We start from the raw sequence: 13,422 nt of genomic DNA, 5'->3' as shown, positions 1-13,422 counted from the left end.
ACTAATGCTCAAATCGTTATAAGCACTGAAAGCCTGCTAAAGCCGCAGGTAAGTTCAGCTGAAATTTTTGCGAAGAACCCACGTTCCGAAAGGATAGGCTAAACACAGTTGGCAGTGGCGTTTTTGTTGCTGTTAGAAGTAGTTTATCTTGTTGCGAAAATGAAGTAGATAGTTCCTGTGAGTTAGTATGGGCAGAGCTCATTCTTAGCAACCTGAATAAAATAATTGGATCCTTTTACCGACGTCCCAACTCAGATGATACAATTGCTGAGAGATTCAAAGACAACTTCAGTTTAATTTCAAACTCGTATCCGACTCATACAATTATGGTTGGTGGAGACTTTAATTTACCTCGATATGTTGGCGAAAATACATGTTTAAATCCAGAGGTACGCATAAAACATCATCCGAAATTGAGCTAAATGCATTCTCTGCAAATTATTTCAATCAGTTAGTTCATGAGCCGACGCGAATAGTAAGACTGTGTAAGTAGGCTGTTTATGTTTTCTCTATGTAAGTAGGCTGTTTATGTTTTCTTATTGGCAACGTTACGTAGCGCTCAATATGAAAATCACTGGCTGTGCTGTGTGCAGTTTGTGGCTAGTTTGCATTGTTGTCTGCCATTGTAGTGTTGGGCAGCGGCAGCTGGATGTGAACAGCGCGTAGCGTTGCGCAGTTGGAGGTGAGCCGCCAGCAGTGGTGGATGTGGGGAGAGAGATGGTGGAGTTTTGAAATTTGTCATGAACTGCTATATTTATATATGATGATACCAAGGTAAATACATTGTTTGTTCTCTATTAATATCTTTCATTTGCTAACTATCCCTATCAGTATTTAGTGCCTTCCATAGTTTGAATCTTTTATTTAGCTGGCAGTAGTGGCGCTCGCTGTATTGCAGTAGCTTGAGCAGCGAAGATTTTTGTGAGGTAAGTGATTTGTGAAAGGTATAGTTTAATGTTAGTCAGGGCCATTCTTTTGTAGGGAATTTTGAAAGTCAGATTGCGTTGCTCTAACAAAAATATTGTGTGTCAGGTTAACAATTTATACAAGACTGTGCATATATAAATATAGCAGTTCATGACAAATTTCAAAACTCCACCATCTCTCTCCCCACATCCACCACTGCTGGCGGCTCACCTCCAACTGCGCAACGCTACGCGCTGTTCACATCCAGCTGCCGCTGCCCAACACTACAATGGCAGACAACAATGCAAACTAGCCACAGACTGCACACAGCACAGCCAGTGATTTTCATATTGAGCGCTACGTAACGTTGCCAATAAGAAAACATAAACAGCCTACTTACATAGAGAAAACATAAACAGCCTACTTACAACTGTCAAAACACAATTCACCTCTTAGCAGAGGTGAATGTATAATGCCACATACCTCCGCAAGCCTAGCAACAGACTATCGGATCCATGATACGCAGAATCAGTGCTGTATTTCGTTACGAAGACGGATAAAGAAGCTGTTAAGCAGGTGGTCATAATGTTTTGGATCATCAGTGTATTTCAGGCATGAGCAACACATATTTCTGATGTTATCTGTTCTTATTGTGAAACACTTCCTTGACACGTAACAATTTTCTGTGGAGTCTAATGATTCGCACATTCTTACATTGCACTCGACTTTCGAATACGCGAAATGTTTTGCAAATTAAGTTTCTTTTGCGTCAAAACCTAATGTTGAAGATTCCTGTCGCCTATAGCTCGATAGAGCAACAATTTTGGAACTGATTTCTTCAGTGTCGGAAAAAAGCTTCATTGCATTTTAAGTTTTATTGTCGCCTCGGTGTGGTTTTCCCTTCAGTTGCAGTAATGATGGCTTATTTGGTACTCTGAATATCAGAGCTATTGCGTTCCATATAATTCTGCTACGTTTCATATTCACAGATTTGCCTGGAAGTGTAGTGACAGAAACTTCGCGTTATTGGGTTGATAAACGACGTCTTTCTGCAAAACGCCAGGTTGAATAATGGCTCTGAGCACTATGGGACTTAACTTCTGAGGTCATCAGTCCTCTAGAACTTAGAACTACTTAAACCTAACTAACCTAAGGACATCACACACATCCATGCCCGAGGCAGGATTCGAACCTGCGACCGTAGCGGTCGCGCGGTTCCAGACTGTAGAGCCTAGAACCGCTCTGTCACTCCGGCCGGCAAAACGCCAGGTGTTCTGCTGCATGCCAACCATTTTTTGTTCTTAAAAGAAAACATTCTTCAGTAATTATCTGAACTTTATAAGACAATAGTAAATAAGATGTCCCGTAATGTACACAGACCTTGGCCCTTAGGGAACTAAAAAAAACACAACTGCTGTGTGTTCTTTCCTGCCACTACATAGTCCCTACTGTAAAAATTATGTTACAAATCCAGATAAGCGATACTATTCGCACTCATTCGCAAGTAGTAAAGGAAACCAAGAATGAGCCGCGCGGGATTAGCCGAGCGGTCTCAGGCGCTGCAGTCATGGACTGTACGGCTGGTCCCGGCGGAGGTTCGAGTCCTCCCTCGGGCATGGATGTGTGTGTTTGTCCTTAGGATAATGTAGCTTAAGTAGTGTGTAAGCTTAGGGACTGATGACCTTAGTAGTTAAGGGGAGCCGGAGTTTTTTTTTTTTTTTCTACCGAAAATTAATTGAAACATTCCTCTTTAATGTAAACTTTGAATTATTGTTCTATTCGCCCTAGAAGTGGAGTTATTACCATTTTCCCCCACGCCTGCAGAGGAAATGGGCGGCCGCTGAATGCATCTAACACCCTCTCGTGACATCCTGGTGAACTGCTTGGGATTGTCTCGGCCTGTTACGCATACAGCGAGCGTGCAAGGGTTGGCTACATTGTTTTCTGTGACAAATGAAGCGCTAAGAGCGAGGAACATCGTCTCTCTGCTGTTTACCGTTTCGAATTAGTTCAGTGTTGCGCCTGTTGTTGGTAGTATTATACTTCTTGTGTAAAGCGTTGTTCTGGTTACGATGCAACGTTTTAGTAACCGTGTATATAAAAGAGGAAGAACGTAGGGAAAAGAAAATTAACACTAATACCAAGTTGCGATACTACAATTACTGAAACAGTGCGTTCTTCTGCTAAGCAACACATGTCCGGCCATAGCCCTGTGACATCTTCTAGCAAGAAGCTGACTGGTGGGCGTGACAGATTTCGTGAATATGTTAGTGACGGTGATGATATTAACGAAGTACTGAATATTGGATTATTATCTTCTGTGCTGAAAGAAAGTGTTCTGTGCAAAATGTGTTCAAGTGTAGGAGTGGGACTAGAGATAACAAAGCACTTTGGTTTAGCTTGTGAGATGTAGATAATCTGTGCATGTTGCAAGTATCAAGTGACTTTCTACAATTCACATGCCAGTCTCGTTGGTGAAAATGGACGATCTAGAGCGTTTGATGTGAATGTTTGACTTGTGTATGGTCTTCGATCCATTGGAAAAGGGTCTGCTGCTGGTAAACTGTTTTGTGGTATTATGAACTTGCCATCGCCTACAAGCAAATTTGGGTACTACTGTGAACTGGTAGGATCCTCTGTTGAAGATATGGCTTTGAAAACCATGAAGGAAGCAGTGGAGGAATCTGTAGAAATGAACGGTGGTTCTAGGGATTTGGTAGTGGCATTAGATGGTTCCTGGCAAAAGAGTGGTCATAAATCCCTGAATGGGGTTGTAACTGCTACTTGTGGTAATAGCGCAAAAGTGATAGATGTTGCAGTATTATCAAAACATTGTAGGTGCAAAAATAAAATCAAAGGAGAGCACAGTGGAACCTGTGAGGCAAATTTTAGTGGAGCAATGGAAGTGGATGGAGTGAAACAAATTTTTGAACGTTCAGTTCCCAGATACAACGTTAGGTACAAATACTACCTTGGGGATGGTGACTCCAAAGGTTTCAAGACTATAGAGGAACTGAAACCATATGGAAATGAATTTGTAGTTGAAAAGTTGGAGTGTATTGGGCATGTGCAAAAGCGTATGGGCGCACGGCTTCGAAGGCTCAAACAAACTTTGGGTTCAAGTAAGCTCAGTGATGGAAAGACAATAGGAGGGAGAGGCAGGCTTACTGATGAGGTGATTGAACGTCTACAGAGATACTATGGGTATGCTATAAGGCAAAATACTAGTAATGTTAGTGACATGCAAAAAGCAGTGTGGGCATTGTTCCTTCATACTGCCTCTTCCAATGAATACCCTCAACACAGCGTGTGCCCAAAAGATTCCTGGTGCAAATACAATGCAAAAAAGGACTATGATCACAAACATGGTTTGCCAGCAGCTGTCATAAATGCAATAAAACCAATTTTGCATGACTTAGCACAGCCAGAATTGTTACACAAATGTCTACACGGAAAGACGCAGAATCCTAATGAGAGCGTAAACAATTTGATTTGGAAAGTGATTCCTGAAAGGGTGTTTGTAAGCATAAAAACACTGCACTTTGGCATTTATGATGCAATAGCAACCTACAACCAAGGAACAGTGTGAAGTGTGAAGTTCTGAAGGCATTAGGATTTACAGCTGGGGTGAACACTGTATGAGCACTAAGAAATATTGGCAGAGAAAGGATAAGAGGAGCAGAAAGAAGAGAAAGGCATATGAAGTATGATGGAACAACAGGCCAGAAAAGAAGAGGAAGCTTTTGGAGGATGAAGAAGAAGACCCTGATAATCCATCCAATAGTGCAGGAATGTATTGAGAAACTTTGATAGCCATTTCTCGTAAACTAGAATTTTTCGAATATAAGGCACATTTTCTCAAAATCCACTCAAGCTAGAGAGATGAAATTTTTATACACAACTCCTAGTGGTCAAACTTACATTGTAACACAGCCATTTGGCAATATGTTCAGTAGTTTCATTTCAGTTTAATTATAAAGCAATTATTTGTAAAAAAAATTGGGTCATTAATAAAAAGATAATTGGAAGGAAACTAGAAAAGATACTCCAAAATCCCTCTGTTCTAACTGCAATACTAAACCACTCTATATGTAAAAAAAAATTCAAATTTTTCTATTTGGTAGTTTATTCATAAATGTTCCTCAAACTTAGTGATTTTAACATGGGCAGCATAGGCACCTCCGGCTCCCCTTAAGTCCCATCAGATTTCACACACAATTGAACAAACCAAGAATGAAGTTTCGAAAGGAATGATACTTCAAGGAGAAGAAGTTGAAACCGTGAGATCCGACGAGAACGTTGACTGTCCGAGACGGCAAAGGACTAGGGAGAGTCGTTGAATGGAATTGTTAGTCTCTAGAAAAAGAGATTATAAGGTGAAGATCAACAAAACAAAGACAATGGATTGTAGCCGAATTCAGCCGTACGATGATGAGAAAATTAGATTAGGAAATGAGACACCGAAAGTAGGATATGAATTACCTACTCGGGAGTGATAACCCTCGATGGCTGAAGTAGAGAGGACATAAAAGGCAGAGTGGCTATAGCAAGAATAACATTTCTTAAAAATAGAACAACCTGTTAACATGAAATGTAAGTTTAATTGTTAGAGAGTCTGCTCTGGAAGTTCTTGCCTGGAGCTTGAACAGAACTGAAATGTAGACGGTCAACAGCTCAGGCAAGAAGAGAACAGAGGCCTTTGTTCTACGGTGCAATGGGACAATGCTGAAAATTAGGTGGGTAAATAGAATAAGTAATGATGTGCTAAATCGAATTGGAGAGAAAAGAAAGTTACGGCACAAACTGACATATAGAAAGGATCCATTAATAGGACTCGTCGTTAGTTTGCTTATGGAAGTAAGTGCGCTTGTGGGTGGTGGTGGTGGTGGTGGTGGTGGTGGTGGTGGTGGTGGTAGGGTGGGTGGTAAAAAACGTAGCGGGTGACCCAAGGCTTACTATAATAAGCAGGTTCAATTGAATCCTACGTTGCAATATTTATTCAGAGATAGAGATTTTCACTGGGTAGACTTCTTCGGACAGAAACCGCAATAAACAAGGCGATTGCTCGCGAAAACCAGAATTATCCAGTTTCGATTTCCAAAGGGATATAAATTTTCATTTATCACAACTTAGGCACGAGGCAATGATTTTCATAGTAAGCTTGAATCACTTACTAAACCGAGACAAAGGATAGTTATTTCCTAGTTACTTCCTATTCTGGTAACAAAACTCTAGTTTGGAAGTAAATTTCCCGAGTCATTTACAGGCAGTGAAAGTCGGAAACGTCCACTCGGTCTGTGGAACTGGAATAAAGACTGTATTCTGTGCTACTGATCAGTGCGGATGCTAGGTACACCAACATAACAGCAACGATCTCTTTGAGGTGACCTAACATTGAAACTAGTAACTAGTGCAGAATATAGCATTTATTAAGAGTTGAAAAATTCGACTGGGAATGTTTCTGTCCTTCATGAACCTTATCAGTGCTCTATTGCCCGTCAGGAACAAAACGGTTTACAGTGATTTCTTGCCTTTTCATTTTGTCACATCATTTTCTTCCCTATAATGCTTAGCTTTTAAGCGTTAGTGTATTGATGTTGGACGGTTATGTTCGAAGCTGTCAGTCGCAATATTCTCCCCAGGACGTAGCAGATTATCTTTACCCATAGGAAAATGAATTTCCAAATCCAAAAGTATGGACCCTCATCAGCTGTGAAATATTTCAGAACAAAAAAAAACTTGTGCCAGACAGTGACTCGAACCCAGATTTCCCGAATGTCGCAAGCGGTCGCCTTAACCTCTTTTTGTTTTTTGCGTTTTGTTCGTTGTATTTGGTCGAAGCGAACGTCATATGACATCCATTGAAGTTCGTTGTTAGTCTTTTCACTCAGTTTTTTTTTTACTGCAGCGACACGCCAAGTCTCTGACCGAACAAGCTGAGCTATCTGCACACGCTTCCAGCACCGACTGAAACCTTCGTTTGTCCTCGTGTCTACTCTCCCTTGTGCTCGCACTGCCCTGAGAGGACAAACGCCGGGGGAGACCTCTCAGTATCGTGTTGCACCTCCTTTTGCGCGGCGTAGTGAAGCAGCTCGACGTGTCATGGGCTCAACAAGCCGTTGGAAGTCCGTCCCCTGCAGAAATACGAAGTCATGCTGCCTCTGTAGACATCCATAATTGCGAAAGTGATGCCGTTTCAGGATTTTGTGCACGAACTGGTCTCTCGGTTATGTCCCATAAATTTTCGATGGGATTCGTGTCGGGTGTTCTGGGTGGCCAAATCATTCGTTCGAACTGTTCAGAATGTTCAAGCAAATGGCGAACAACTGTGGCGCAGTTGCATAGCGCATTGTCATCCATAATAATTACATCGTTGTTTGGGAACATGTAGTCCGTGAATGGTAGCAAATATTCTTCAAGTAGCCGAACGCAGCTGTTTCCAGCCAATGTACCAGAGACCCAGTCCATCCCATGTAGACACGGCCCGCACCATTATGGAGCTTGCACAGTGCCTTGTTGACGACCTTGATCCGTGGCTTCGTGGGGTCTCTGCCGCACTCGAGCCCTTCTGTCAGCTGATATCAGGACTCATCCGACTACGCCACCGTTTCCTGGTCGTCTAGCGTACAGTCGATGTGGTCCACGAGGCCAGGAGAGGCGCTGCAGGTGATGTGCTGTTAGCAAAGGCACTCGCGTCGGTCGTCTGCTGCCATAGCCCATTAAAGCAAAATTTCGCCGCACTGTCCTAATGGATACGTTCATCGTCCGTTCCACATTGACTTCCGCGGTTGTTTCACGCAGTGTTGTTTGTATGCTAGCAGTAACAACTGTACGCAAATGCCGCTGCTCTCGGTCGTTAAGTGAAGACCATCGGCCACTGCGTTGTCCATGTTGTTGTTGTTGTTGTTGTTGTGGCCTTCAGTCCTGAGACTGGTTTCATGCAGCTCTCCATGCTACTCTATCCTGTGCAAGCTTCTTCATCTCCCAGTACCTACTGCAACCTACATCCTTCTGAATCTGCTTAATGTATTTATCTCTTGGTCTCCCTCTATGATTTTTACCCTCCACGCTGCCCTCCAATACTAAACTGGTGATCCCTTGATGCCTCAGAACATGTCCTACCAACCGACCCCTTCTTCTGGTCAAGTTGTGCCACAAACCTCTCTTCTCCCCAATCCTATCCAATACTTCCTCATTAGTTATGTGATCTACCCATCTAATCTTCAGCATTCTTCTGTAGCCCCACATTTCGAAAGCTTCTATTCTCTTCTTGTCCAAACTATTTATCGTCCATGTTTCAATTCCATACATGGCTACACTCCATATAAATATTTTCAGAAATGATTTCCTGACACTTAAATCTATACTCGATGTTAACAAATTTCTCTTCTTCAGAAACGCTTCCCTTGCCATTGCCATTCTACATTTTATATCCTCTCTACTTCGACCATCATCAGTTATTTTGGTCCCCAAATAGCAAAACTCCTTTACTACTTTAAGCGTCTCATTTCCTAATCTAATTCCCGCAGCATCACCCGATTTAATTCGACTGCATACTATTATTCTCGTTTTGCTTTTGTTGATGTTCATCTTATATCCTACTTTCCAGACACTGTCCATTCCCTTCAGCTGCTCTTCCAGGTCCTTTGATATCTCTGACAGAATTACAATGTCATCGGCGAACCTCAAAGTTTTTATTTCTTCTCCATGGATTTTAATACCTACTCTGAATTTTTTTTTTTGTTTCCTTTACTGCTTGCACAATATACAGATTGAATAACGTTGGGGAGAGGCTACAACCCTGTCTTACTCCCTTCCCAACCACTGCTTCCCTTTCATGTCCCTCGACTCTTATGACTGCCATCTGGTTTCTGTACAAATTGTAAATAGCCTTTCGCTCACTGCGTTTTACCCCTGCCACCTTTAGAATTTGAAAAAGTATTCCAGTCAACATTGTCAAAAGCTTTCTCTAAGTCTACAAATGCTAGAAACATAGGTTTGCCTTTCCTTAATCTTTCTTCTAAGATAAGTCGTAAGGTCAGTATTGCCTCACGTGTTCCAGTATTTCTGCGGAATCCAAATTGATCTTCCCCGAGGTCAGCTTCTACTAGTTTTTGCATTCGTCTGTAAAGAATTCGTGTTAGTATTTTGCAGCTGTGGCTTATTAAACTAATACATCGGTAATTTTCACATCTGTCAACACCTCCTTTCTTTGGGATTTGGATTATTATATTCTTCTTGAAGTCTGAGCGTATTTCGCCAGTCTCATACATCTTGCTCACCAGATGGTAGAGTTTTGTCAGGACTGGCTCTCCCAAGGCCGTCAGTAGTTACAATGGAATGTTGTCTTCTCCGGGGGCCTTGTTTCGACTCAGGTCTCTCAGTGCTCTGTCAAACTCTTCATGCAGTATCATATCTCCCATTTCATCTTCATCTACATCCTCTTCCATTTCCATAATATTGTCCTCAAGTACATCGCCCTTGTATAGACCCTCTATATACTCCTTCCACCTTTCTGCTTTCCCTTCTTTGCTTAGAACTAGGTTTCCATCTGAGCTCTTGATGTTCATACAAGTGGTTCTCCTATTCCTTTTCGCCTGCTTCATTTACTGCATTTTTATATTTTCTCCTTTCATCAATTAAATTCAATATTTCTTCTGTTACCCAAGGATTTCTACTAGCCCTCGTCTTTTTACCTACTTGATCCTCTGCTGCCTTCACTACTTCATCCCTCAGAGCTACCCATTCTTCTTCTACTGTATTTCTTCCCCCATTCCTGTCAATTGGTCCCTTATGTTCTCCCTGAAACTCTGTACAACTTCTGGTTCTTTCAGTTTATCCAGGTCCCATCTCCTTAAATTCCCACCTTCTTGCAGTTTCTTCAGTTTTAATCTACAGGTCATAACCAATAGATTGTGGTCAGAGTCCACATCTGCCCCTGGAAATGTCTTACAATTTAAAACCTGGTTCCTAAATCTCTGTCTTACCATTATATAATCTATCTTATACCAAAATGGTTCAAATGGCTCTGAGCACGATGGGACTCAACTGCTGAGGTCATTAGTCCCCTAGAACTTGGAACTAGTTAAACCTAACTAACCTAAGGACATCACAAACATCCATGCCCGAGGCAGGATTCGAACCTGCGACCGTAGCGGTCTTGCGGTTCCAGACTGCAGCGCCTTTAACCGCACGGCCACTTCGGCCGGCTATCTGATACCTTTTAGTATCTCCAGGGTTCTTCCATGGTGAGAGATGATGCATGAGATTTTGTATTCTCGACTGATTCTTGACGTTGTAGAACCGCGTTCAAAGTTTGTTAATCCCTTCGTGCGGCCATAATCATATCGGAAACCTTCTCGCATGAATCACCTAAGCTCTGCCAATGCACTACCCTTTTATACGAGAGGCGTTTGAAAAGTCAGTGCAAAGTCCGAGAGATTGCACCACCGGCGCGTCTCGAGGTCATGTTTAGTTAGAACCACATTCGGAATGAGTGCACACCAAGTTTCAGCCATATTTGTCTATTTATTTGTGTTTGGCATTCGTGTGAATGAAGGAAGTCGAGTGACTGTCAAAAAATGAACGAAAAAGAATTTCGTGTGGTGATTAAATATTACTTAATGAAAGGCAAAACTCCTCAGGAGACTAAAGAGAAGCTTGATAATCATTACGGCGACTCTGCACCTTCCATTAGAACAGTTTATAAGTGGTTTCAAAATTTTCGGAGTGGCCATTTGGGCACAAGTGATGCTGAACTATCTGGACGCCCTGTGGAGGTTACGACTCCAGAAATCATTGATAAAATCCATGATATGGTGATGGATGACAGAAGAGTTAAGGTGCGTGAGATTGCTATTGCTGTGGGCATCTCGAATGAACGGGTTCATAATATTTTGCATAAACATTTGGACATGAGAAAGCTATCCACAAGATGGGTTCCGCGATTGATCACGCTTGAACAAAAACATAATCGTGTGAAGTGTTAAAAGGATGGTTTGCAGCTGTTCAGGAAAAATCTGCAGGACTTTAAGCGTCATTTCGTCACTGTGGATGAAACATGGATACATTACTATACTCCTGAGACCGAAGAAAAATATAAACAATGGGCTACCAAGGGAGAATCTGCGCCAAAAATTGCGAAGACCATTCCTTCGGCCGGAAAGGTTAGGGCGACTGTCTTTTGGGATTCGCATAGCATAATCCTCATCGACTATCTGGAAAAGGGTAAAACTATTACAGGTGCATATTATTCATCGTGATTGGACCGTTTGAAAACCGAGCTGCAAGAAAAACGCCGGCGATTAGACCGCAAAAAAGTCACATCCACCCTATTCTCCAGACTTGGCTCCCTCGGACTGTATTTGTTCCCCAATCTGAAGAAATGGCTGGCGGGACACAGATTTTATTCAAATGAGGAGGTGATTGCAGCAACTAATAGCTATTTTGCAGACTTGGACAATTCCTTCTATTCGGAAGGGATTAACAAATTAGAACGGAGTTGGACGAACTGTATAAGTCTAAAAGGGGACTATGTCCAAAATTAAGAGGTTTACCCCAAACGCGGAAGTAGTTTTTATTTTTGCACTGACTTTTCAAACGCCCCTCTACCTTGGGTAAGGGGTACTACCGCTATCTGTATATATGCATATCGCCATCTCATGACTTTCGTAATGTGAATAAATTATGACTAACTGAAATCCTCAGCTGCCGACAGGTGTTGTTCATATACCTCGATGTGGACAGCTGAAAATGTGTGCCCCGACCAGGACTCGAACCCAGCATCTCCTGCTTACATTGCAGACGTTCTATCCGTCTGAGCCACCGAGGACACAGATGAATAGCGCGACTGCAGTGACTTATCCCTTGCACGCTTCCCGTGAGACTCACATTCCCAACTGTCCACAATTCTACCTATGTAATGTACCTTATAGACATTTGCCCATACACTCATTACTCGCGCACGCTTTGGCGATTCCCGTGAGAGGGAACTGTTCTTTGAGAACAGTTACTGTCTTCATATATTTCGTAATCTGAGTGTATATTGCCATGATTCCTGCACAGAGTGAGGCCTGTTTCCTCTCGTGCAGGAATCACAGTAATATAGCCTGAGCACAATGGAGAACACACACCAGGACAAAAAGATTTGGGTCTCTCCTTGAAGCGTGCTCGGATAGCCAAAGTGGTTAAGGCGACCACTCACGACAAGTGGGTTATCTGGGTTCGAGTTCCAGTCTGATATACGTTTTCATTTGTTCTGAAATGTTGTACAGGTGATGAGGAACCATGATCGCAGTTTGCGCGTTCATTCTTAACGGAATGTGGCTGTTGATAGTGGAGTGTCTCAGACAAAGTATAGCGTTTTACCGATCTGACTATAGAAACCAGCAGGATTACTACACTTCCACATAACTGTGAATACGAGAAACTCACTTGTTACTGCCTTAGCTTTGACTAAGCTCACACAATAATTCTTACTTTCCAGTTACCGAGAAACGGCACAGCAACGCTCTCGAGTATTGCGAGACAACCCGAGGCCGCTGAAGGAGGAAGCCGCCTACTGGGTAGAGTACGTGCTGAGGCACAGAGGGGCCCCCCACCTGCGCTCGGCGGCCCTGGACCTCACCTGGTACCAGTACCTGCTTCTCGACGTCATCGCCTTCATTGTGCTCGTTGTCGTCGGTGTGTTGGTAGCACTGCTTCTGGTACTGAGGTATCTCCTGAGGTTATTTCGGAAGCCAGTCCCGAAAAAGACGAAGGCAAAAAGTTCTAAAAAAAGGGACTAATTTCTCACATACTTCCCATCAAAAGCACAAGTGATATCTCAGTCCTTGAAAAGTGATATTCTCTTACATCGTTGAGTCTTCTCATTTCATTTCTAAGCGTGCCTTGTCTTCTCCTCCTCTCATTCACTAATTTTCATTGCCTGTTGTTCAAGAAAGTCTTATTTTTTCTTGGTCGACCTATTTTGCTGTTTCCAATGCCTTTCTTTCCTCTTCTTTCGGATTCCTCGGCTATTTCTCCTTTTATCTCCATATCTTCTCTCTTTCAGATGTCTCTTTCACTTTTTAAAGTTTGTCCTGATAACTAGTAAGGACTGAATACACGCCTTATTCCGAGCACTTAGTTATTGGCGTCTTCAGTGAAGTGGTGTCCCATTAAAATTTCTAGATTTACTAACCAGTTAAAGTGCGCACTAACGGTAAACATAAGAAAATTTTTTGGTCATAAATATACCAGTGAATTACCCCACTTCATAAAGTATGACAGACGAGATACGTTTCCACAGCTAGCGAAGATACCAATTCGTAGTGCCCCCCCCCCCCCCCCCACTTTCCCCCCATCGTCGTAGTCTACATAACCCTTGCAACATAGCATTTCATTCCGTCTTTCTTCTATATTGTTTGCAGCTGTATCCCTGTGTGGTTCCCAGTTTTCCTCTTTACCCATTATGTACTCACACTGCCTTGTTCACATTTTTGAGTCCGTTGTCATACCTCTTTCCAAAGACCGAGC

General features: G+C 42.5%; 1 protein-coding gene across 1 annotated transcript in view; it reads left to right on the top strand.

The window, feature by feature from the left end:
• Window positions 1-13,156, top strand: part of LOC126418598 (UDP-glycosyltransferase UGT5-like) — a 130,599-nt gene extending 117,443 nt beyond the window's left edge. The window contains exon 6 of the mRNA XM_050085431.1: window positions 12,392-13,156. Within this exon, the coding sequence (XP_049941388.1) occupies window positions 12,392-12,692 (301 nt within the window). The 3' untranslated portion in view covers window positions 12,693-13,156. The remainder of the gene's footprint in view (window positions 1-12,391) is intronic.
• Window positions 13,157-13,422: the final 266 nt, after the last annotated feature.

Source organism: Schistocerca serialis, chromosome 9 (genome assembly GCF_023864345.2).
Source record: "Schistocerca serialis cubense isolate TAMUIC-IGC-003099 chromosome 9, iqSchSeri2.2, whole genome shotgun sequence".
Classification (NCBI taxonomy): Eukaryota; Metazoa; Arthropoda; class Insecta; order Orthoptera; family Acrididae; genus Schistocerca; species Schistocerca serialis.
The sequence above is the reverse complement of the archived record's forward strand: the minus strand, read 5'-3'. Positions and strand labels throughout refer to the sequence as shown.